The sequence below is a fragment of the Drosophila rhopaloa genome, unplaced genomic scaffold (genome assembly GCF_018152115.1).
Source record: "Drosophila rhopaloa isolate 14029-0021.01 unplaced genomic scaffold, ASM1815211v1 contig_171, whole genome shotgun sequence".
Classification (NCBI taxonomy): Eukaryota; Metazoa; Arthropoda; class Insecta; order Diptera; family Drosophilidae; genus Drosophila; species Drosophila rhopaloa.
In genome coordinates this window covers 252,501-278,632 of record NW_025335052.1, presented here as the reverse complement: position 1 = coordinate 278,632, position 26,132 = coordinate 252,501, and the positions used below count along the sequence as shown (strand labels likewise).

At 49.6% G+C, this 26,132-nt stretch overlaps 1 protein-coding gene across 7 annotated transcripts in view; it reads left to right on the top strand.

Annotated features, from left to right (window-relative positions):
• The window catches only part of LOC108041325 (teneurin-m), a 115,247-nt gene that overhangs the window by 87,996 nt on the left and 1,119 nt on the right, over positions 1-26,132 (top strand). For 2 of the 7 annotated variants that reach the window (XM_017119218.2, XM_017119217.2), the window contains 7 exons: positions 12,842-13,504; positions 16,619-16,902; positions 17,047-17,458; positions 17,553-18,098; positions 18,160-18,367; positions 19,903-23,230; positions 23,557-26,132. The exon at positions 23,557-26,132 is cut by the window's right edge and continues 1,119 nt beyond it. In XM_017119218.2, the coding sequence (XP_016974707.2) occupies positions 12,842-13,504; positions 16,619-16,902; positions 17,047-17,458; positions 17,553-18,098; positions 18,160-18,367; positions 19,903-23,230; positions 23,557-25,848 (7,733 nt within the window). In that variant the 3' untranslated portion in view covers positions 25,849-26,132. Of the gene's footprint in view, positions 1-12,841; positions 13,505-14,185; positions 15,056-15,421; positions 16,190-16,618; positions 16,903-17,046; positions 17,459-17,552; positions 18,099-18,159; positions 18,368-19,253; positions 19,281-19,902; positions 23,231-23,556 lie in introns of all 7 variants that reach the window. The other 5 variants (XM_044458796.1, XM_044458795.1, XM_017119216.2 and 2 more) reach the window with 5 other exon arrangements.

The following is a 26,132-nucleotide window of genomic DNA, read 5'->3' as shown; positions in this document are numbered from 1 at the left end:
GCGTTAATGGATTTCTGGACTAGACAAAAGTTTATTGAACTGAGTTGCCGAGGGACGCGGATTAAATTTGTCTATGCGGTGAATTACTCTCTTTCCCGAGGGACTTTCCGTATGGAAAGCAGAGCCTGTGGGAGGGGGGCTAACCCATCTCAACTTCGGACCCATCAAAGTCAAATCTTGGACTAATCGTTTTCTGATTTCATACCTTACCCAAAGAGTTCTCTGGGGAAGTGGATGGGGCATCTAGATAGTCCGCTTTGGCGCTGAGTAATAAACGCCTATCTGGTCGACAAACAAGCCGCGACAACGACCTTTAGTCCCAGTTCTCTGGGTCGACCCTTTTCGCCAAAGTAATTTTGAATAATGTCATTTTAATTACCGCAACACTCAAATCACAAGGAAACGCGCAAATAAATAAATAACGTGCCACAAGAAAAAATTCCATTTTAATTAAAGTCGTCGAAAGAAACGAGCAGAACCTGAAAAAATGCCTCCTAATTACTTTTGTATGTGGTTGCGGAAGCCGAACTCGAACTGGAGCTAAAAATAAAATTGAAATTACTTAAACTGGTGGGGAAAGAAGATTTATTACCGCAGAAGGCTGCATTTTTTTAGCACTCGGATAATTTGGCAAGCGTTGTTGGGTTTCTCGATTTCTTCAGCGTTTGTCCTTCGTCTCAGCTGTCGTCGATTTGATTTGCCGGTTGCCTTGGCTCCGTTTTAATTATACAAAGGCAACAAAAAGCGCTGTCTCTTGGCCACCTCGCATTGCGTCCCGCCCAACCTACAATCCAATCAGCCGCTAAGCCGACATCGGGGGCGCTGATTAAAAGCCAATTTTTTCTCCTCAGCTGCGAGCCCACAAAAGTATGCTACCCAAACGCGCTTCCAGCTCAGGCAGTCGACTAATTGGTTGCCATTTGGGAGGGGGTACGGCGAAACGATTTGTAATTGAATTGAATTGATTTAGTGGATTTTCGTGAGCGAACAGGAAGGTGGGGTGATGGTGGGTGGTGGATTCTTGGCGGCTTCTTCACGTGGAGTGCGTGTCGGACAGGTGCTAACAGAGCAGACGTGCCGCTAATGAATTTCACTCATCCTGCTCGGGGGATGTAAGCCGACTCTTGGGGTGGATTTTAAACCGAAATCCCTCCCATTCCCTTCGACTAATTCAATCCTCCCGCGACTTGCATGGTACAGTTCACAAGCAATTACATTTCCATATGTGTTATCATCATTTTCAATTAACTTCCGGCTCGAGCAGCACCGCTTCCACGAGGCCGGTTCCGAATTCTAATGCTCGTCCGCCCGCATTTAGCATTAATGAAATGTCCATTGAATGGCGCTTTTTTGCTCAACTTTTGGGGTGGTGGACTGGGTGTTACACGTTCGGCGTTCGCGGCTCAGAGCATTACAAATGCATTTGGCCATGGGCTATGTGTCAGTATAACGGTTTGTATAAGCGATGAACGGTGAGTGAGTAGCACAGTTTTGTCGCCGCACATCATTTTTATTGCATATCGAAAATTGTCAAAATTGTCAGTCTCGCACTCCTCACCACCCCTCCATTCGATGCCTCCCATTCCGCCATGCATTCATTGATGTATGCGGTTGAACTCGCCCCCGTTTCTCCCGCTCGACTTCCCCTGCTATCATTGCAAAATTTCATTTCCGGCAAGGCCTGACAGGTAATGTGCCAGCACCCCTTCCCCTTCCCCAACCCACTACCCCACCCCTCTTCCCGGTACTGCTGTGTCGGTGTTTTTGACAATTTTCATGTTTCAATTTTTCATTATGTGTAGCGCCGGCCTTTGTTGCTGCCCGTCCGCAGGCTTCGAAATTATTTATGCACAATGCTGGTGGGCGTGGCAGCATTATGCTCACCCACACACGCACACACCCGCAGAAAACGAGCCGCAAAATGCAAAATTCCGATCGGTTTTATAGAATGCAATAGTCCATGCCGTTTAACGCTCTGCAATCGGTCGATTTTGATCGATTATGTGGGGCTGCCAACCCACCTTCCCGTCCCAGTGGCATTACCAATTTTCGTCGAAGGAGGCAGCAACGTCGACTCGCCTTGACCAAGTTTCCCCCGACAAGTTTCCGCAAATGAAGGAAGAGCGTGCCAAGTCGCAACCGGGCTGAGAACAACCCAAATACAAAACACAATTGCGGGGAAGGGACGGGGTGATGGGGGACTTGGACTGGGCGAGGCAACTGTGCGTTAATGACAGAATAAAACGAAATCCAAACATAAATTACGCGCTTATCAATTTCATTTATCTTTTGGATTTCGCTCTGCTCTCTGCGAGAGTTTCGTTTCATTTCGTTTTCATTTTGATGGTTTTGTAATTGAGTAATAAACTTTGGTATCGTTTCGTTAAAGTTCCTTCGACTTTGGCCAATTTCCCCAATAAATTTTCACAACTTTTCTTTGCCGCTCCTTCGGGCTCTGTTTCTGCGTTGGCTTCTGCTCCTGGTCATTGCTTATACTCTTTCGCGATAAGAGCGCAAAAGTTTGGTCTCGGCATCATTATATTCACTCGCTTTCGAGCAACAAACTGTTTTACTGGCGTTTATTGTCTTCGACGCCTCCGATAAGTGACCATAAAATGTGCCATTATCAAAATATATACATTTGAGTCCTTCGTTTCGATTTGTTAATGAGTTTTTACTGGATCGTAGTGCGGCATGGAATGGGAAGTAGGATGCGCTTCCTCGGCAGTGCACTCCATTTATCAAGAACCCCTGCTTCTAAAATCCGTTTTTCCATTTTAAACTTTAAGGCAATTTGAGCGCAATCCATCAAGGTGACACGCAACCCCCGAATTCGGAATGCAACCCCCACAATTGCTCATCCGCCCCCTTTTATACCCCCATCCATCCACGCCTGCGAGTGCATATCTCCATAAACAGAGCAATTTATTTCAATCAAATTTTAAATGTGCAAATAAATCTTGAAGAGCAGGTCAAAAAAATGGCTTGAATAGTATCTCCAAAGCTCTTTAAGCTTAACTCGGAGCTTCTGTCCCGTCGACCGGAAATTGCCGCCTATCAGATGAGCAAATCAAAAAATTGTCGGTCATTGTCGGTCGATGGCGATGGCGATGGGGAATGGTATGTCGTTTGCCGCTGTCGCAGTGCGCCTAAAATGACACACAATAAATTTTTATTTGCCGCTTTATTAAATTTTATTCGCCCTCGGTTGGGGCCGAACTATGCTATCATCTATCCATCCTTCTGTCTGCCAATAGTCTGGCGTTGGCCGCACATACAAGCACTCACCCACATCCTCGCTGCAGGCTCTTTCTGCCCGAAAACTGCGGGCTGAGTGAGTGGGCGCGGGGTGGGCGTGGCTCGTCGCGGAAAAAGGCAAATTCATCAATTACTTAATATAATTACTTTTGGCTTTCGGATTATGCATACACACACATACACAGTTCCGCAGACACACACACACACAAATGGGGAGCAAAGAGAGGACCAACATTAATACTTAATATAATAAATTGTAGCCAGTCGGTGGGCAATGGCATCCATGAGCCAGAAGGCCCAATCCCAGTCAGAGCCACCCTTGCGGCAATCCCTGCATCCCCCCAGTACCCAATCCCAAGCCGCTTTTATTGCATATTTTTTGGACGGGAAAACAGGACCCAAAACAGGGAGCCAGAGAAGACTGCGTCTGACTTCTGGGCACTGATGCTGCTCCGCTCCTGCTCCTGCTCCTGCTGCTGTCCTGCCGGGAACTGCAACTCCATACACGCAATTACCAGTAGCTCTGATGAAATTAACAGCGCCGACTGGGCGCGGGGAGCAGTGGGGGGGCACTTTGTAAGGGAAACATTTCAGGGATTCCATGGACAGCCCGGGCAGCCTGTTTGCCGTTTTAATGGCTTTTAAAGTGCAGCAGCGGAGCAGGGGCTTAGTTCGTGGCGAACATGCCATGATCGTAATAAATAAGTTCACAAGAAAACAGCAGTAGTGGAAAGGGGCAAATGGGAAGAGGGCAGTCACGCTGTTGACTTTGAAAATGATTGCGTATGCCAACATACCGTGTGTAAATTACTGTGTTTGGAAAAGCATACATATGGATAAAAATGCAAATTGAAATGTAATAAAATCATTTTTTGGTCAGTGTTTAGCTTTAAAGCATCCAAATAGTAATCATATTCATCTGTACTCATAAAACTTTTCTATTCTCTTCTCTTTCCAGGTACGTATGATAGAAGTTTAAGGAGGGAAACATTAAAGACTTCGCCAACCTGTGAGTGGATCAAAACAGCAAGCAATTTAAAGTTCATTAAAGTCGGAATTGCTAATCCGAATTAGTGTTCCCGATATTAATATTAATATATGCCAACACTTTGCGTCAAGGCCTCTTGGTTATCGGCCAATAATTGCGCCATTTTATGGGCCGGCATAAATTGCCATAATTTTACCGTTTGTCAGTTAATAATTTTACATTAATTTATTGGAGCTCATAACTCTGTGGCCACCAGCTCAAAGGCAATCCGACTGGCCATCAACTTTACATCTGACCACAATTTAAGGGGTTTTGGGGTTAGAGCGGTAAACGCTTGCTGTAGGCCTAAAAAAATCAAACTATAATATAATTAATTCGCCTGACAATTAGAGGCGGGCATAGAAAAATTATTAATTTCATAAATTTCATAATGTCAAATCCATTTCAGCTTTAGCTGCTCTTATAGCTGTTGTTGCTGCGCATATTTAATGGCCATTGTTGCACACAATTAAAACAATTAAATGCCATAAAAATGGCGAAATGGCAACAACAACGAGCACTCATAAATAATGGCAGTTTTAGTATAAAACAGGAAGAAAAAACAGAAATTATGACAATTATTGGCAATAATATTAAAGCAATATTAATTGACACGCCAAAGCCCAGGGAAATGTTAATGACAATTTTAATCATACTTAATCTATTTACTCTCGCATAGAACGGGGAAAATAGGGCTGCGCCTCAGAAGCCATAAGCCATAGTCAATATTAGAATTAACCCCAGCCTGTTTTCTTTTTTGCTTTCGATTCCCTTGCTTATCGCGACTCACCCAACTGAAATTGACCTCATCACACTCGCCACTAGGCAGGCAATTGGCGATTTCACACACTCACTCACACTCCCACCGAGGGCACTTGCACAGAGATTTGCCGTGTTTTTCCTTTCGCTTTTCCCCACAATCTCCCCGGCTCGTTGTCGCCGTCGGTTTAACTTTATTAAATATAATGGCAAACCAATTTTTTCGCTATGATTTTTATTAGTGCGCCGTTTATGGATGGAAAAAGCGCAATGCTCTGTTGCGCCTGCTGCGTTGTTATTTTAATGCAGGTATTTCAGTCACAAGCCAGAGAGCAAATAAAATATGCAGCGGAACAGGCCATGGTTCATTAAGTATGCGCCATGTGGCCGTCCAAACAAACGAGTGCGCTTGAAAGTATGCAATTGAATTTAAATATTGCAAGTGCATGTCCTGGCCGGGTTGTGCTGGGGCTCGAGGGTGTGCCGGGTGTGAGGGGTGGCTTCAGCAGGGCAGCAAGTGCGGAGAAATGCGCCCGCTCAATGCTTTTTGCAGCTGTGTGCGTTAATTAACACAAACTTTATTACAAAATGTCTGCCGCGGCAAACTTTAATAGCCGCACATTTCGCCCTCATCATACAGCTCCCCCACAGACTCCGCTCACTTGTATATATCAACATAATGAAATTATAAGCGGTTTGATTTTAATATAAATTACTTTTTATGAGACAATAATTGATGTCCGCACAGGCAGCTGCCGTTTAATGATTATATGCCAGTCATGGATATGACGAATCCCCACCCCAAGCGGTACGTTTTCGGTGTATAAACTCAGCTATGAGCAGATCGCTTTACAAAGTCTTCTTTCGAACGTTGCGATTCGGCCTTATTGCGATTATTACTGACTGCCGCAGAGACACGGGCACTGGCACGAACTAATTTCAATTAAGGCGATAAGGCTGACAATGTTTATTGACTATAAAATAGGAAACCGACCTCCGATCGGAAAATCAAGGGGAGAAAACAAAATAATGCAAATAATAACGATGATAAAATAACGCTTACAGTAATTTAAATTAAATGCATTTAAATGATAAAGGTGAAAACAGAGAGCGCAAAAAAACACCGAAGCCAAAAAAAAAGACAAACGTGCAAATAAACAATAACGCAAAAAAGAACGCAATAAATATGGCTGCGCTTTACAGTTCATTAAATCGAAAACAAAAGGCATTCCCAGCATTTATTTTTACCTTTCTCTACGGCCCCAATAACAACAAACAAACAAACAAATTTAAATGCGTAATTAAAATATACTTTTTTTGTTCGCTTTTATTGCACTGCATTTAATGCTGGCTTTATCGCAATTATTGTTATTAGTTTGCCAAAAGCGGGCCTCATCTCACCTGCCTTCCTTTTCCCCAGCCACCGGGAAAATTATGCAAGCACATCGAGCTAATTAAATTTAAAACCGGAAATGCCAAGCTGCAGACAAGGCGAGTATCCTCGTGCCATTAAGCACTAATTTACACGCGTCGTAATTATAAGCGAATTTCGACCCTCGAAAGAGGATCAAAGGAGTCGGAGGCGTCGGCGGAGGAGCCGGATCCTGGACAGAGCACGTAGCAAACGACAATGCCATGACCCTTCCACTCGAAAGGCCCGCTTCTCACAGTGCGGTGCCGAGCGGTTTAATTGGTCTAAAAATTGCACGTCAACGTAGATAAATTTTTATTTGAAAAAGTTTATTAAACATTTGCATTGCTCAGGCACCTCACGTACCCACCGCTGACCCCTCCCCCGCCCGCCCTTCCGCCCCTCAGTGGGCAGTTGTGTGACGTCGTCCTGGCCATTGGCGTTTTTATTGCAAACTTTTTCACAGTTGCCTTTTGGCATTGCCATTTGTGTCGTTCTCTATTGCTCTTTCTCCTCGGTTCGTTTTTCTTTTTGTTTGTGCAAATTTTTGTTATTGAAAAAGTTTTGCGTTTTTGTAAAAATTATATGCGAAACTTTTGCTTTGTAATTACATGCAGGCAGTCGTACTGCAGAGCCAGCGTTTGCCTCTTCAGCGGCAGGCGCAAAAAGTCCAGAGGACCGAGCATCGAAATGTGGTCCCTACGTGTCCAATTACATGTGAGACTGGGCTGATTGGCGACACTAAATGTTGGAAAATGGGTAGGGTGCGCTGCCATAAAATTTAATCTGAGCCAATATTTGGCCAGGACAAACAGCCAGATACGGAATAGACAAAGCCCAAGCTACCCTACACTATTAAGCCGGGCATTAAGCGACTAACGGTAAACAAACCAACCCCACCACGCCCCAATCGCGCCCCCGTCGTTCGGCAAACAAAGGCGAACGCTCGAGAAATCTTATTTATGCTGGGAAAACTGAAACTGTTATCAAATAATTTATTCGTCTCACCTGCAACAACAAATTAAGTTTTGTTTTCCCCGGCCCGAAAAAGGTAAAGAAAAATGAATGGACCTGGAGCAGGCGGCGAAAAGTCCGTGGGGCGGACAAAGGAGCATAATCCGCGTGCCCTGCCACTTTCAACTCATTAACTGCCCGCCCGGGCCATTAAGAGACTTATTTTCACACTTGCATAAACTCATTTAGAGGAGAACAAACCTGAACAGTAAAGGCCGCCCCAGACACCCCGAAGGAGCAGAAGAGTCGCCACCTTATCACACGGCACGTCGGCTGCGAGCGCATCGTGACATAAAATTAATGCCCAACCGACAATTTTAATCGGCAACAGTTTTTGTCTTGAGTTATAGCACCGGCAGCCAGGGCAACCTGTAGTCAGGAGTCTGGTGTCTAGAGTCTGGAGTCTGGAGCATCGCCCCTTCGGTGCGCGGTAAACTTTGCTGCAAGATTTTACCAACTTTTCGGGAGACAGACAAAGCGAGACCGAGTCGGCGAGAGTCAGCCGGATGCGTATATTTAAAACTTATTAAATTGCTATAATTTATACGACTTATCTCGCCCCGAGGGTTGCTTAAGCAGGAAAAAATCTCGCTGCATGGCTACGGGCCACGGGCACACGGCAAGGGCAATTAATTTACATGCAAATCGTGCCGAAAGTTTACTCCCCCACCCGAGTGACACTCATCTTGCCTCTGCCTTTGAGCCCCGGCGAACTGTGCCCGGAATCCGGAGCCGGAATGCGGATGCGAATCCGCGACCCACTCACCCATCCGCACACACACTTGATTAGAGCTTGAGGCGGTGCTCAGGTCGCCCGCTGTGCGCCGCCTGCTTGAAACAATATGGCGCCAAGGACTACGACCCTTTTGGGGTCTCCTCACGAACGTCGACAGGTTGCCGCATCGTTAGAGAGCCCAGTCCCCAGAACCCCAGTACCGCTTCCGGACCCGGACCCAGAGCCAGTCCTTTATTGTCCTTGTCTGTCTGTATGTCTCGCTGTCTTTGCGCGCCTAACAAATTGCAGAATTTTTTGTGTTGATTTATAGCACGAGAGCAGCAGCGGCAACAATAAAAATAACAACAGCAGGGCGAGCGTGAAACGAGCGTACATTAAACATTTAGTAATGAGTTTAAAGTTTTAAATGGAATTTTTGATTATAAGCAGCCAAACAACAAACGACGCGGCGGAAAAGCCGACAGAAAAAGCCATTCAGAGTATCGCAATTTGTGCCCACTTACGGGTGTAATTACGAACGAAGCAGCTTGAGCGGGGTGCCTACCACATATTTCTGCATTATTCCTAGCATAATAACCGGCCCATGAATGCAGGATTAGATGTAGAGGGAATATGGCAGTCTACACTCGCACTCAGAGACACCGCCTTGATGGGACACTGTATACCTATCGTGTCCTACATTTCCACCCCAACGCTCCGGCCTTCCGTCTTATTGTCAATCCATCATAGCCCTTTTCCCGCATCCCTTTACTTGGGCTCAAAATCAAGCCACCATCCCCAGCAGCAATCCCCACAAATTCCAAGGCAAATCTCTGGAAATCCCAACACTTTGTTCAAACATATAAACCCAGATCTTCTTCCTGCTGCTGAATCTTCATCTTTTACTCACCCGGACCCAGTTTGGGGGTTTTCTTTTCAATTTAGCCGAGGACACACAGCAACGCGAGGCCATTAAACGCTTTAAAATCAACATCAACACCGATGACGACGACAGGGGCAATAAAGTCGACCCAAAAATTGCTTCCTGTGCACATAAAACTCAGTCGGGGCCAGAACACAACCTAAAATACCTATACACACATATAGCGGAACAACTGCTGAGCCTCGCAAACAAACGCGGTAAAAGTAAACGAAACACTTTGCCGCCCTTTCCACCGGCCCTCTGCCCTCCCAGCCCACTTAATACTTAAATGCAAACGTGTAAATTATGTGATTTTTCCCCGGCGGCCATGTTTGTTTGCAAACTCCATTACCAACATGGCGGGAGTTCCACTCCCCTCTTGCCAATGCCAATGCCCTCGTCCTCGTCCTCGTTCACCTGTTTGTTTCAAGCAATCGTCGCGCTTTACCATTAAAATGCGAGGAATAACAAAAAATACAGAGCCCAAGTTGGATACCCCTTTATGTGCCTTTATGTGTTTTTCATGTACTTTTATTTGATTGTCGCACGCTTTGGCGCCCAGCACAAGGGGCGGAGCGTGAGCAGGGGAGGCGTGGCACCTTCCATTTAATGGCGATGTTTTTTAGTGCTCAAAATATTAGCAAATGTTCATTAACGGCTATGCAAATTGGTTGTAGCCAGGACCGAGCCATTCCACTGGACTCCGAAAAAGGCAATTACTCAAAAAGTACTTAACACACAATTGTTGCGTGTGCCCAAGGGATGGGGTAAGACCAAAACCCTCAATAAGGCACTGCCTGGAACTACGCATTGAATCCCTATTGGTTTTGGCTCTTCTGGTGCAGAGTTCATGTTCAGCATGCGCCTAACTCCTCGGTCTGCTAACTTTCCGTCTGATCCACACTTGAAATAATAATAATAATTTGTAATTTCATAGAGAAGAATTTTAAATGATTACTTTCAAGTTCATAATTTAAATACCGGCTGTAGCTGGCTTGAGCCAACAAATAACACAAATATTGATCAGTAAGCTGAATACGTGGATCTCCGGACGAGAACAAGAACAGACACGACATTTCACATCAAGAATAGTTTGCCCATGAATTCCAATAATTTTATTACACGGTATCCCATTGTCGAAGCAGTTGCTCACAGTCTATCTTCTTGTTTCCATCTGAGAGCAAAGTAGAGGACTAGTAGGACGAAAAGCAGCCGCCTGGAAAGCCAATTAAAATGAAATCAAGCCAGGCACTCGCCCACTCACCGCTGTGCCTTTTGGCCTGCTTTCGCACCTCGTCACCTCTCTCCCTACCAGCTTAGGGAGTTTATTGGACTACGACACCTTGGAGCTCACACACAAGTGGGATGTGTATAAATTTGTAATTTTAATAATATTAAAAATGTTAAACTGCACGCAGCATAAATCACATTTGTGTTGGTTTGCAGGGGGGTGGCGCCAGCTTGTTGCCCCAGAGGGTTGACACCCACAGAAGTACACAGCGACACATTATACTCTCGCCATTACTGCCAGCTGCGTTTGCCACACTATTTATATTTTTTATTGTTGTCGATGCTGCCGCTGCTAAAATATCGCCAATCTCACCACCACACTTGCTGGCGGCTGTGCTATTTTAATTTAAGCGATTTACTCTCGGGTTCATAAAGCGGCCGCAGGCTTAATCCCCATTTTGCATAAAATGTCCATGTAATAAAATGGAATGAAATTAATAAACCGAACTTTTATGTTCCAATGCATTAAAGTAGCAGGCCGGGAAGAAGTTGCCAGATTCCAAACCGTCACCTCGACAATTTTCAAAGGGGATAAGGCTAATCAGAGTTCATTGAATTTATTCGACTGCTGCAATCCAGCTGAGGGTTCAACAAACTGGGGTGAGAGATCAGGCAGAAGTGATTGGGCCGTTAGCGGAGGAGATACGAGGTAAAACAGACATATTTGTGATCTATTTCGCCGATAAATTGACCCCGTGTGGGCGGTGGCTGCCATTTATCGGGGCATACTTTGTCGTGTCTGCCATTACGTTTAATGACCCCGCAGCACTTTCATCTCATCAGGCTGCAAACACTTCCGAGGGAACCGGAGCCTCCTTTTTTAAAAGCATCCAGCGCCCATTAACTTGTGTGAATTTATATCAGTCATTGGCCCAGCTCCGACTACCGACTACCGACTGCTGACTGCTATTATGCGTTCGTTAATTATTCACACACAAATACTACTGCCTTCTACTACCCACTCTCACCACACGTTCCGGTCATAAAAACGGCCCGCCCGCCTGCCACGCCCCCTTAACGAGGCAACTAACTCTGGGGTTCGCCCAGAACTCTCGACTTAACCTTGCGAAAGTCTCCACTGGTTTGGGGATCTCCTCCCTGGACATTTATGCACCCAAGCCCTCCAGACTCACTTCCCCCCGCACATATGGAGGGATCTTGACATTAAATAAATCTAACATCCCGTATACGCTTAGTGGGCATCTTTAATACTTATCCGCACATTCCCACAAATGTGTGTATATGTAAAAAAATGACGCAGACATTATTCACGCTATCATTGGGCACACACGAAGGGACAGGGTCAAAAGACAGGACCGAGATGAGGGGACGGGGTTGGTAACGAGGAGGCGTTGGGGGTTAGTCCAATAGCGTCCAAACTATGCTCTTATGGGTTTGGGGATTCCCTACATCCGTGGCTCGTTTCGCCAGAAATTACAACGATTTTTCGTGAAAGCGAACGTTTGTCACAGGGCGAGCCTATGATTCCCCACACTCACCCACTCGCATTTAACCCACATGTCGCCGGTAGTTTGGCCGTCTGCCGCAGAATGTGTAACCGAGGTTGCCATTGATAGCAGCATGCGTTCCGGCCTGAAAGAGCCGGCCAAACCTCGAAAACGAGCGCCTAAACTTTATTGCGTGAAAGTGAGCGGGCCAAAGTTGACCGACTCATGCCCAGCTGATTGCTGGGTAACCAGAGCTACGGCTCAGTCGGACAAAAGCTCGCTGCGACGTGTTTCCCATCGCCAAAGGCATTACCCAGTCACGGGGGGTCCTCAACCCGGTGGAAAGCAGCCCCATGCGGCCGCTCCATGTCACATAATCGAATTATCATCGTGGCATCAACAAATGATTTCAACTTTCGCTGTCCGGCTGTCCTTTGGTCCTGCTGCTCCTGGCGCTGTCACCGCTCTGTCCGTCCTGCGGCGTTGCCTTTTTTCACTTCACTTCATGCCACCCACCACATCCTTGGCCACCCCCGGATCCACATCATCAGCCCGGCCAGGATAACCTTTCTGCTCGTTTTTTACCATTTCCCGCTGGCCCCCTGTTTTGCCAACGTCATTGTCGCTGGTCATTTGCGCTGCTTACTTCATCCATTCATTCGCAGTTCGTCCGTTTCATTTCGCTTCGTCCTTTTTTTCAGCTTTGTTCCGTCTGTCGTCTCGTTTGTTTGAGGTTATGTTGAATGTCAGTTTGTTATCCTTGTGCAAATCCTTTTATACAAATGAAATTTGCGCCAAATGGCGATAAGCAAAATACAATAGTGTGCGGATGGTCTGCACAGACACCCACACCCCCATCCCCGACAGGCTTGCGGTTTCCCAGGAAACGGAGCTGGGGGACCATTCCATGTCCGAACTCGGTTTAAATGGAAAATCGCACGCTCAAATGCCCGAATCGATTACTAACCCGACCCAACCCCATCTTCTCCCATTGCAGACATCAACAAGGGCTCACCCATCGACTTCAAGAGCGGCTCCGCCTGTTCCACGCCCACGAAGGACACGCTGAAGGGATACGAGCGGAGCACGCAGGGCTGCATGGGTCCTGTGCTGCCGCCGCGCAGCGTCATGAACGGACTGCCCGCGCACCACTACTCGGCGCCGATGAACTTCCGCAAGGACCTGGCGGCGCGCTGCTCCTCGCCCTGGGTGAGCGTCGTCGCCATATCGGCGCTGCTGGTGGGCGCGCTTATGCTGATCCTGCTGACCACCTTCGGCGGCCTGCACTGGACCCAGTCGGCGCCCTGCACCGTTCTAGTCGGCAACGAGGCCTCCGAGGTCACGGCTGCCAAGAGCACGAACACGGACCTCTCCAAGCTGCACAACTCCTCGGTGCGCGCGAAGAACGGACAAGGCATCGGACTGGCCCAGGGACAATCGGGACTCGGAGGAGCGGTAGGCGCGGGAGTTGGCGGAGGCGGAGGATCCGGCGGATCCTCGGCGGCCACAGTGACGACGGCCACCTCGAACAGCGGCACTGCCCAGGGCCTGCAGTCGACGTCCGCCTCGGCGGAGGCCACGTCCTCGGCGGCCACGTCTTCCTCGCAATCCTCGCTAACGCCATCGCTATCCTCGTCCCTGGCGAATGCCAATAATGGAGGTAATTATGCACAACTTTTAATTATTTTTAAATGAGTTTTCGCAAGTTTCGCAAGGCAGCTACAGAGTGGAGCGGCGAAAGAAGAGAGATTCAGACGGAGTGAGAGAAAGCCAAGACGTCGGAGTATTTAGCGCTTAGCGCCCTCCGGCGGAGACAAAAAGTTTATTGTTTTTGTAGGATTTTTTAGCTTGAAGTTTGCGCCTGACAGACAGACGCCTACGCCGGGTAGGGATTATGCGAATGCCGTTTTCATTATTTCTCGGAACGCCTTCCCATTTCTTTCAATTAAAGTTCAACTTGAGCGCGTTCTTTGGGATTTGTCGGGCTAAAATATTGCATTAATTACTTTTTTGAATTGACAGCAAGACGGTCGAGAAGGCAGCAGTCTAAAGTTTTCATTGCCACAGCTCGTGTTCGTCTTCTTCGAATTGTTAGGAGATATATCGCTTTTCCTCACTCTCTGACGCTCCAGCCGCTCACTTAAGACCTCTTTAACCGGCTCAAAGCTACACAACTAGGATTGAATTAAAAACACATTTAACGCTTAATTTAAAGAGGTGTGGGTCCGGGGGTGGCTTTGGATGGAGCAACCCCTCCGCAAGGGCACTCCAAAAGCACAGAGTACTGTAAACCACTCCCCCGTCCGTTTCGATTCGATTCGTTCGCTTTGTTTACCTGTAGGAAGAGCAATGTCAACGCAGCTGTCAGTCAATGGGGCAGGAGATAAGGAACGACGACAACGCCGAAGCTTAATCGAGGGACAGGACGAAGATGATGTGGCTACAGATGAAACTTTCACCGACTTAATTACAAGCGAAAGCCTCAACCAGCAGACTGCTGAAAAGTATTCGGCAACTACCCCAGCCAAAAGCCTGCCAGACGTCGCCGTTCAAAGCAGCACCGATAAAACTTTGCCCCGAATCAATGGAGTATTGGGTCCCCAAAGCATCGAGGAAGACTCCACCGACTATGTCTATGAAGACGAAGTTGAGACGGAGACCCCCCATCCGCTCATCCGGAGACCCAGGACGGGGCAACAATTTGGCAAATCATTAAACAGCAATTTACGCAGCGCTGCTAAAACACTGGTCAACAAGAGAAGGAAATATGACTACGGGGCGGAGGCGAATGGGCACATTAAGCAGCAGGAGCAGGAGTTTCTCGAAGCTATTGGGATGGCAACGAAGCTGGCGACAGAGTCCGAGACCAGCACATTGGTTGCTGTTATTGATGACGATAATCAAAGTGACAAGAGCAGCTCAGGCACAACGCCGGAGACGACTCTGAGGAGTGACACCGATGACATTGTTGAAATCAACACCACCCAACCAGAGCCAGCTCAGAGCTCTTTTGCCGCCCGCTCGAACCAGCCTGCCATTGAAAATGATTTTCAAATCAAAACGACTGAGGCTGGGGGGTCGCAGACAGGGAAACCTGCCACTGATGATATCAATAATGAGCGTGATTTAGCTGACAACTATGAGGTAGACACCGAGGAGCCAACATCACCAGCCACACCCCCACAAGGTATAAATCAAACCAACATCTATGGTGAGTCGAGCCAATGGTATAGAGTTGTGACTTGAGTTCAGGCTAAAGAAATTATCTTACAATGCTTTTATCTTAGAGGCCTTTGTGTTTCCGATGAATTCGGAATTAAATCGATCGTTGGTATAGAGCTGTATCTGCAATTAGCCATAGTACGAGTTATCCAAAATTACAGACAAAAACTAAGTTGTAAATTTAAGTTAAATTAAAATAATCGGAAACAGTCTAACACAACTATCGATCTTCCGTTCCTTCAAGTAATCCGCACAGCAGGTCTAGCTAAAAGTATTGCAAAGAGGTTTTTCTTAGTCTGAGCAACCAATTCTATATCACTTGTGCCCATTACTCACACTCATTTTGGGTTTAAAGGTAAGGAAAGTCAGGAAAACAGCCAGGACCAACCACAAACCAATCAAACGGAATCGGATTTAATGATGAGCGATGCCTCGCACTTTGAGGATATCGATATAGTCAAACTAGATGGGGCGCCAAGTTCCCATGAAGAGGAGGTATACAAGACGGCAGATGAGCAGAAGTCGACACACAAGGGTGAACCATTTGTCGGGAGTGAAAACGAAGTGCTAAAAGAGCAGGAGAAGGGCGACGAAGTACCCCTTCACCTAAAGCCCCTTAAGCCATACGTAAGTGAGCGCGTTGATCTGCCAGGCCGTCGCATATTCCTGAACCTGACAATAGCCACCGACGAGGGCAGCGACTCGGTGTACACACTGCACGTGGAAGTACCCACGGGAGCAGGGCCGCACAACATCAAGGAGGTGCTGACCCACGAGCGACCGAGTGGCCAGGCGGACAGTTGTGCCCCAGAGCCACCACCCCGCATGCCCGACTGTCCCTGCAGCTGTCTCCCTCCTCCAGCGCCCATCTACCTGGATGACAGCGTTGACATTGACTCTGTCCAATCAGCCGCGACTACGACCAGTACCACGACATCAGCGCCTTTGGAAAGGGCGACCATTTTGAGCCATGTGGAGCCAATCGCTGTTCCAACCACCGCTACTAACCCCCCTAGCACCGAGATCGATAACCACATTGCCGCCTCCTATACTGAACCCAACATTGGTGCTGGTGGTGAACCGTTTGCATGTCCTGATGTGATGCCAGTACTGATACTGGAAGGTGAATTGTGCACAGTGCATTTGTTGCTAACCACGCTTTGTCTAATAAAAAAATTAACCGTACTAATTGCTGTACAAATTATTGACTTCTAGTCTATGTTCTGTAACTAAACCAGCTCATCTCCCATTAGTCTCGCATTTGTACAAATTACCTCAAAGTAAAAAATATTGGCATCACATCACCATCAGCACCAGACTCTATGTATATTTTGCGATTTCCCATTCAATAACTTAGGAGGGTGAACTCCATTTGCAGGGGGATATGCAAGTGGGATAGACTATGACCTGTACAAAATCTTGCCACATTACCAAACCATACATACACTGTACATAATGGATGACTAACCAGAATCTAATCCTTTGTATCTCTATCACCCCTCATTGCACTTTCGAAAACATTGCGATCGCTTTGCCGCCGCTGCCAAATCAGGAGCCCGAACATTCCCGGCGCGCAGTTTCCCACCGGACGGCACCACCTTTGGCCAGATCACGCTCGGCCAGAAGCTGACCAAGGAGATCCAGCCGTACAGCTACTGGAACATGCAGTTCTACCAGTCGGAGCCAGCCTACGTCAAGTTTGACTACACGATTCCGCGGGGCGCCTCCATCGGAGTTTACGGCCGCCGCAACGCCCTGCCAACCCACACGCAGTACCACTTCAAGGAAGTGCTCAGCGGATTCAGTGCCAGCACGCGAACGGCCCGGGCCGCACACGTAAGTAGCCTGCATCCAACTGACCCCTTGCCGATCGTCTACTAACTCTAGTCGTGTCTCTTTCATGCACTTTTCATGCATCATCCCACCCACTGCACCCATCACCCGCTCGATCGATCGTTCGCTTGGCCTAATCCCGTTCAGCTGTCGATAACGCGGGAGGTGACGCGCTACATGGAGCCGGGGCACTGGTTCGTCTCGCTCTACAACGACGACGGCGACGTGCAGGAACTGACCTTCTACGCGGCCGTGGCCGAGGACATGACCCAGAACTGTCCCAACGGCTGCTCCGGCAACGGTCAGTGCCTGCTCGGCCACTGTCAGTGCAACCCCGGCTTCGGGGGCGACGACTGCAGCGAGAGCGTGTGTCCCGTCCTCTGCTCCCAGCATGGGGAGTACACCAACGGGGAGTGCATCTGCAACCCGGGCTGGAAGGGCAAAGAGTGCTCGCTGCGGCACGACGAGTGCGAGGTGGCCGACTGCAATGGGCACGGCCACTGTGTCAGCGGAAAGTGCCAGTGCATGCGCGGCTACAAGGGCAAATTCTGCGAAGAAGGTAGTGCCGGGATCTAGGATCCTTTGTCCCCAACCCACCTTGTCCTCTTCCTTTCCGTACACTAGCTAACACTCTTCCCGCTTCTCCTCCCCAGTGGACTGTCCGCATCCGAACTGCTCGGGCCACGGATTCTGCGCCGACGGCACCTGCATCTGCAAGAAGGGATGGAAGGGTCCGGACTGCGCCACCATGGACCAGGACGCTCTGCAGTGCCTGCCTGATTGCTCCGGCCACGGCACTTTCGACCTGGACACCCAGACCTGTACCTGTGAGGCCAAGTGGAGCGGGGACGACTGCTCCAAGGAGCTGTGTGACCTGGATTGTGGTCAGCACGGGCGCTGCGAGGGCGACGCCTGTGCCTGCGACGCGGAGTGGGGTGGGGAGTTTTGTAACACCCGACTGTGCGACGCCCGCTGCAATGAGCACGGTCAGTGCAAGAACGGCACCTGTCTGTGCGTCACTGGCTGGAACGGCAAGCACTGCACCATCGAGGGCTGTCCCAACAGTTGTGCCGGACATGGACAGTGCCGCGTGAGCGGCGAGGGTCAGTGGGAGTGTCGCTGCTACGAGGGCTGGGACGGACCAGACTGCGGCATCGCTTTGGAGTTGAACTGTGGTGACAGCAAGGACAACGACAAGGGTGAGTGGTGTATGCCAAAAGAGGTGTTAAATGAATTCTATAATTCAATTTTTATCCATAGATGGCCTTGTTGATTGCGAAGATCCCGAATGCTGTGCCAGTCATGTGTGCAAGACCTCGCAGCTCTGCGTTTCGGCTCCGAAACCCATTGATGTGCTGCTACGCAAACAGCCGCCGGCCATCACAGCCTCCTTCTTTGAGCGGATGAAGTTCCTTATCGACGAGAGCAGCCTGCAGAACTACGCCAAACTGGAGACCTTTAACGAAAGGTAGGTGCTTCTTGGTAGCCAGTTTGTCCTTGTCAGTTTTTAGTTACAAATCGAAATCGAGGTCGCAATGGCTGTGTATAGTTTCCACAATTGGCAGACAAGATAAAAACCTTTACTGTAAATTATCGAAAGTCCAGTTGGTTACATTACTGTAACTATACATATACTACTAATAAAAAAGTAATAACCAAATAGTTTGCATAATTAATGATTTTCTATGTTTAAATATTTACGTTTTTCGTTTTTGTGCCCTCGTCTAAAAAAAATTCCCAAAATAAAAACATATCCCACCACACCACATACCAATGATCCCATTTAAATCTTGTAAATAAAAACCCTATATGTCCTTTGTTTGAAACGAACCCAGACAGAAACATCTTAAGTTACCTTTTAAGTGCAAATGAGTTAGGAAACATTGTAAGCACCCTAAGTATTTGTATAAGTTAATATTAAGTTACCGTCACAGGTCGATACCGCTTCGGACCCTTGTGGAGGGCTCTCTCGATTTCGGTGTGATCGAAACGGAGATAAGCTTAGGGTTCCCAAACGATCTGCTGGGGGCAATTATCAACACACTTACCCATTCTAGCTAACTAGACCATAGACAACCATGCTAATTCAATTATTTTCTCTCTGCTCTCTTTTCTTCTCCACACGCGCTCCCTAAACCGTGTTATAATAATACTAAATTATACTCCTCTCCTACTCGATACTACCACCCACTACTAACTACGCACATACTCACTACCACACTATCCACCACGCGTCACGAAATTCCGAATGCTTTGCATTACAAAACGACTGCTAAACGCTCTCGTTACCCGGTACTCCGTACTCGATACTCGTTTCCCGTACTATTTGTTAATCGATAACGAAATACTAACAGCATTTTTTGGAATTATTTCAATGCAAGGTAAGCAAGCGAAAAGCGGTACTAAAATAATACTAAAACTACTACTCTACTCTACTACTGATTATCAATGGTTGTTTGGTACACATTTGTATACTTTTTTATTCTCGTTACCTCGACACCACTCGCTATAATTTTTAAAATCCTTACTGTTATCATTACCGTTACAATTACAGTTACCCTTGTCATTATTATTTCGTTTATAGTGTAGCTAACTTTATTTCTTATCATCTCAGTTGGTAGTTTATTTTAAGTTTATTGCCCAAACTTATTATCCAGACAACCAGGACAAAATACTTTGGGTTTTTAGTTTACCACGTAATAAATCTAAGCTATGGAAAACTCATTTACTTAGGTCAATGCTAGGTCACAAACATGAGCCATACCGAGATATACCATACATGACATAATATATATTGTTCACATTGTAATACCTTTATGTGTTAAACGAGTCTTATGTTCTGTGCGTGTGAATTCTTATTATTTGTACTTATTTATTGCTCAAGTAGTTGCCAATCCTCAGTTTGACTGCTTGCTAGACTAGCTAGATCTATGCCCAGAAATGCCCCTAAAGACCCAATCCCTGCTAGATCCGACTAATCCAAGTTTTCTATCATCCCTGTAGTCGATCAGCGGTCATCAGAGGGCGCGTGGTCACATCCCTTGGCATGGGCCTGGTGGGTGTCCGAGTGTCCACCACCACCCTCCTGGAGGGTTTCACCCTGACCCGAGACGACGGATGGTTCGACCTCATGGTGAACGGCGGCGGTGCCGTGACCCTTCAGTTTGGACGGGCACCTTTCCGGCCACAGTCGCGCATCGTGCAAGTGCCGTGGAACGAGGTGGTTATAATTGACGTGGTGGTCATGAGTATGTCCGAGGAAAAGGGCTTGGCCACAACGACGACGCACACGTGCTTCGCGCACGACTATGACCTGATGAAGCCAGTGGTGCTGGCCTCGTGGAAGCATGGATTCCAGGGCGCCTGTCCCGATCGGAGCGCCATCTTGGCAGAGTCGCAGGTGATCCAGGAGTCGCTCCAGATCCCAGGCACGGGCCTCAATCTCGTTTACCACTCATCGCGTGCCGCCGGCTACCTGTCCACCATCAAGCTGCAACTAACGCCAGACGTCATTCCGGCCTCGCTTCACCTGATCCATCTGCGCATCACCATCGAGGGTATCCTGTTTGAACGCGTCTTCGAGGCGGACCCGGGCATTAAGTTTACGTACGCTTGGAACCGGCTTAACATCTACCGACAACGTGTCTACGGTGTGACTACGGCCATGGTGAAGGTCGGCTACCAGTACACCGATTGTACGGACATAGTATGGGACATCCAGACCACCAAGCTCAGCGGTCATGACATGTCCATCTCGGAGGTGGGCGGTTGGAACCTGGACATCCATCACCGCTACAACTTCCACGAGGGCATCCTGCAGAAGGGCGACGGATCAAACATCTATCTGCGCAATAAGCCACGCATCATCCTAACCACCATGGGAGATGGCCACCAGCGACCACTTGAGTGTCCCGACTGTGATGGCCTGGCCACCAAGCAACGCCTCTTAGCCCCCGTCGCACTGGCCGCCGCTCCAGATGGCAGTCTCTTCGTCGGCGATTTCAATTACATCCGGCGCATCATGACCGACGGCAGCATCCGCACCGTGGTCAAGCTGAATGCCACCCGCGTCTCTTACCGATATCACATGGCCCTCAGTCCACTCGATGGTACTCTGTACGTCTCGGATCCAGAGTCGCACCAGATTATACGAGTGCGTGACACCAGCGACTACTCGCAGCCGGAACTAAACTGGGAGGCGATTGTGGGCTCCGGGGAGCGCTGTTTGCCCGGCGATGAAGCGCACTGTGGCGATGGGGCTCTGGCCAAGGACGCCAAGCTGGCATATCCCAAGGGCATAGCAATTTCGAGCGACAACATACTGTACTTCGCCGACGGAACCAATATTCGCATGGTCGACCGGGACGGAATCGTGAGCACCCTTATCGGCAATCACATGCACAAGTCCCACTGGAAGCCCATTCCCTGCGAGGGCACCCTTAAACTGGAGGAGATGCATCTGCGCTGGCCCACTGAGCTGGCAGTTTCGCCGATGGACAACACTTTGCACATCATTGACGACCACATGATCCTGCGCATGACGCCAGACGGTCGAGTTCGGGTCATTTCCGGTCGCCCGCTGCACTGCGCAACCGCCTCCACTGCCTACGACACGGATCTGGCCACCCACGCCACCCTGGTGATGCCTCAGTCGGTCGCCTTTGGTCCCCTGGGGGAGCTGTATGTTGCCGAGAGCGACTCGCAGCGCATAAACAGGGTGCGGGTAATCGGCACAGACGGACGGATCGCACCCTTTGCTGGTGCCGAGTCCAAGTGCAACTGCCTGGAGCGCGGTTGCGACTGCTTCGAGGCGGAGCACTACCTGGCCACCAGCGCAAAGTTCAACACCATCGCCGCATTGGCTGTCACACCAGACAGCCATGTGCACATCGCGGACCAAGCCAATTACCGCATCCGCTCGGTAATGTCCAGCATCCCGGAGGCGAGCCCCTCACGCGAGTACGAGATCTACGCACCGGACATGCAGGAGATCTACATCTTCAACCGATTCGGCCAGCACGTTTCCACTCGCAACATTTTGACCGGAGAGACGACATACGTGTTTACCTACAACGTGAACACCTCCAACGGAAAGCTGAGCACCGTGACCGACGCAGCTGGCAACAAGGTGTTCCTGTTGCGCGACTACACCTCGCAAGTCAACTCCATTGAGAACACCAAGGGTCAGAAGTGCCGTCTGCGCATGACGCGCATGAAGATGCTGCATGAGCTGAGCACACCGGACAACTACAACGTGACCTACGAGTATCATGGCCCCACTGGCCTGCTGAGGACCAAGCTGGACTCCACCGGACGATCCTACGTGTACAACTACGACGAGTTCGGTCGCCTCACTTCCGCTGTAACGCCCACCGGTCGGGTCATCGAACTGAGCTTCGACCTGAGCGTCAAGGGAGCCCAGGTGAAGGTGTCAGAGAACGCGCAGAAGGAAATGTCGCTGCTGATCCAAGGCGCCACCGTAATTGTGCGCAACGGGGCCGCCGAATCGCGCACTACCGTCGACATGGACGGCTCCACCACCAGCATCACACCATGGGGACACAACCTTCAGATGGAAGTGGCACCCTACACAATTTTGGGCGAGCAGAGTCCGCTGCTGGGCGAAAGCTACCCAGTGCCGGCCAAGCAACGCACCGAGATCGCCGGTGACCTGGCCAACCGTTTTGAGTGGCGCTACTTCGTGCGTCGTCAGCAGCCACTGCAAGCGGGCAAACAGAGCAAGGGACCGCCCCGTCCCGTCACCGAGGTGGGACGCAAGCTACGCGTGAATGGGGACAACGTCCTGACCCTGGAGTACGACCGCGAGACCCAGTCGGTGGTTGTGATGGTGGACGACAAGCAGGAGCTGCTGAACGTTACCTACGACCGCACTTCGCGCCCCATCAGCTTCCGGCCACAATCGGGAGACTACGCGGACGTGGACTTGGAGTACGACCGATTCGGACGCCTGGTCAGCTGGAAGTGGGGTGTCCTGCAGGAGGCCTACTCCTTCGACCGCAACGGACGTCTGAACGAAATCAAGTACGGCGATGGCTCAACAATGGTCTACGCATTCAAGGATATGTTTGGGTCGCTGCCCTTGAAGGTGACGACGCCCAGACGGTCGGATTACCTCCTGCAGTACGACGATGCGGGTGCGCTTCAGAGCCTTACGACTCCTCGGGGCCACATCCACGCGTTCTCGCTTCAAACCTCGCTTGGTTTCTTCAAGTACCAGTACTATTCGCCAATCAACCGCCATCCCTTCGAGATTCTGTATAACGACGAGGGTCAGATCCTGGCCAAGATCCATCCCCACCAATCTGGCAAGGTGAGTAAACGTCTTTGCACTATAAGTTCTCAATTTGATAAATACAGCTTGGTTTATGATAAATAAGGCCAGTTGAGATAGTTAACGAGTAGTGTACTTTAAATTTTGTTTTAAAACTTATCCAACATGTTCGTGGTATAAAGAATATAACCACTAAAAAACATGATCATTGCTCTTAAAGTGAATAGGCTTGCCGGAATTATCCATGTTTAATGTGTAGTAATATTTATAACCACCAGTACAAGTTATTAACACTTTGCATGCCTTGTTATATTTATCGTCAAGCTTAAAAAAAAATAACAATGCATTGGACTCTATCTCTGCAGGTGGCTTTTGTACACGACACCGCCGGACGACTAGAAACCATTCTCGCCGGATTGTCCAGCACACACTACACCTACCAGGATACGACCAGTCTGGTGAAGTCCGTAGAGGTGCAGGAGCCAGGCTTCGAGCTGCGACGCGAGTTTAAGTACCATGCCGGCATCCTCAAGGACGAGAAGCTGCGTTTCGGCTCCAAGAACTCGCTGGCCTCGGCGCACTACAAGTACGCCTACGACGGAAACGCCCGGCTCAGCGGCATCGAGATGGCCATCGACGACAAGGAGCTGCCGACAACGCGGTACAAGTACAGCCAGAATCTGGGCCAGTTGGAGGTGGTGCAGGACCTCAAGATCACTCGCAACGCCTTCAACCGGACGGTGATCCAGGACTCGGCCAAGCAGTTCTTCACCATTGTAGACTACGATCAGCACGGCAGGGTCAAGAGCGTGCTGATGAACGTGAAGAACGTCGACGTGTTCCGCTTGGAGCTGGACTACGACCTGCGCAATCGCATCAAGTCGCAGAAAACTACCTTCGGCAGGTCCACCGCCTTCGACAAGATTAACTATAATGCCGACGGCCATGTGATCGAGGTCCTGGGCACCAACAACTGGAAGTACCTGTTCGATGAGAACGGCAACACGGTGGGCGTAGTGGACCAGGGCGAGAAGTTCAACCTGGGCTACGACATCGGCGACCGAGTGATCAAGGTGGGCGATGTGGAGTTCAACAACTACGACGCACGCGGTTTCGTGGTGAGGCGCGGTGAGCAGAAGTATCGCTACAACAACCGCGGTCAGCTGATCCACGCCTTCGAAAGGGAGCGCTTCCAGAGCTGGTACTACTACGACGACCGCAGCCGCCTGGTGGCGTGGCACGACAACAAGGGCAACACCACACAGTATTACTACGCCAACCCACGCACCCCACACTTGGTGACCCACGTGCACTTCCCCAAGCTCAGTCGCACCATGAAGCTGTTCTATGACGACCGAGACATGCTCATCGCCCTGGAGCACGAGGAGCAGCGCTACTACGTGGCCACCGACCAAAATGGATCGCCGTTGGCCTTCATTGACCTGAATGGTGGCATCGTCAAGGAGATGAAGCGCACGCCCTTTGGCCGAATCATCAAGGACACCAAGCCGGACTTCTTTGTGCCCATCGACTTCCACGGCGGTCTGATCGACCCGCATACCAAACTGGTCTACACCGAGCAGCGGCAGTACGACCCTCACGTGGGCCAGTGGATGACCCCGCTATGGGAAACCCTGGCCACCGAGATGTCGCACCCAACGGACGTGTTCATCTACCGCTACCACAACAACGACCCCGTCAACCCAAACCGACCGCAGAACTACATGATCGACCTGGACTCCTGGCTACAGCTCTTCGGCTACGACCTGAACAACATGCAGAGCAGTCGCTACACCAAGCTGGCCCAGTACACACCGCAAGCCTCCATCAAGTCCAACATGCTGGCGCCCGATTTCGGTGTGATCTCCGGCCTTGAGTGCATTGTGGAGAAAACTAGCGAAAAGTTCAGCGACTTTGACTTTGTGCCCAAGCCGCTACTCAAGATGGAGCCTAAGATGCGAAACTTGCTGCCGCGCATCAGCTATCGGCGGGGAGTTTTCGGCGAGGGTGTGCTGCTCTCGAGGATCGGTGGCCGGGCATTGGTTAGCGTGGTCGATGGATCGAATAGTGTGGTGCAGGACGTGGTGAGCAGCGTGTTCAACAACTCGTACTTCCTTGACCTGCACTTCAGCATCCACGACCAAGACGTATTTTACTTCGTAAAGGACAATGCTCTGAAGTTGCGCGACGACAACGAGGAGCTACGTCGCCTTGGGGGCATGTTCAACATATCAACGCACGAAATCAGTGATCACGGAGGCAGCGCCGCCAAGGAGCTGCGGCTGCACGGTCCCGACGCCGTAGTCATCATCAAGTACGGCGTGGATCCCGAGCAGGAGCGTCACCGCATCCTCAAACATGCTCACAAGCGGGCAGTTGAGCGGGCCTGGGAATTGGAGAAGCAGCTGGTGGCCGCCGGCTTCCAAGGGCGGGGCGACTGGACCGAGGAGGAGAAGGAGGAGCTCGTCCAGCACGGTGACGTCGACGGCTGGAACGGGATCGATATCCACAGCATACACAAGTATCCGCAACTGGCCGACGACCCCGGCAATGTGGCCTTCCAGCGGGACGCCAAGCGGAAGCGCCGCAAGACCGGCGGCAGCCATCGGAGTGCCTCCAACCGGCACCAACTAAAGTTCGGCGATCTGAGTGCGTGAGTGGAGGCATATAGAGAGAAGCAGGAGATGGAGCCGGAGGGGAGTGACATGGCCGAAGAGGAATACGGCGAGCAGGAGGACTACCTAATTGCCGTGGGCAAAAAGGAGCCAAGGGACAGCAGCGAGGCACTAGACGAGCAGATTTTGTAATTAGGTGAAATGCGCAACAGCGACCACAAGAAGAACAACAGCACAACACTCGATGACACAACACGAAAACAAAAGCAAAAAGCGAGCATTCAACACACTAATAATATAAACTTTAATCATGCTTAAAGTTTAGT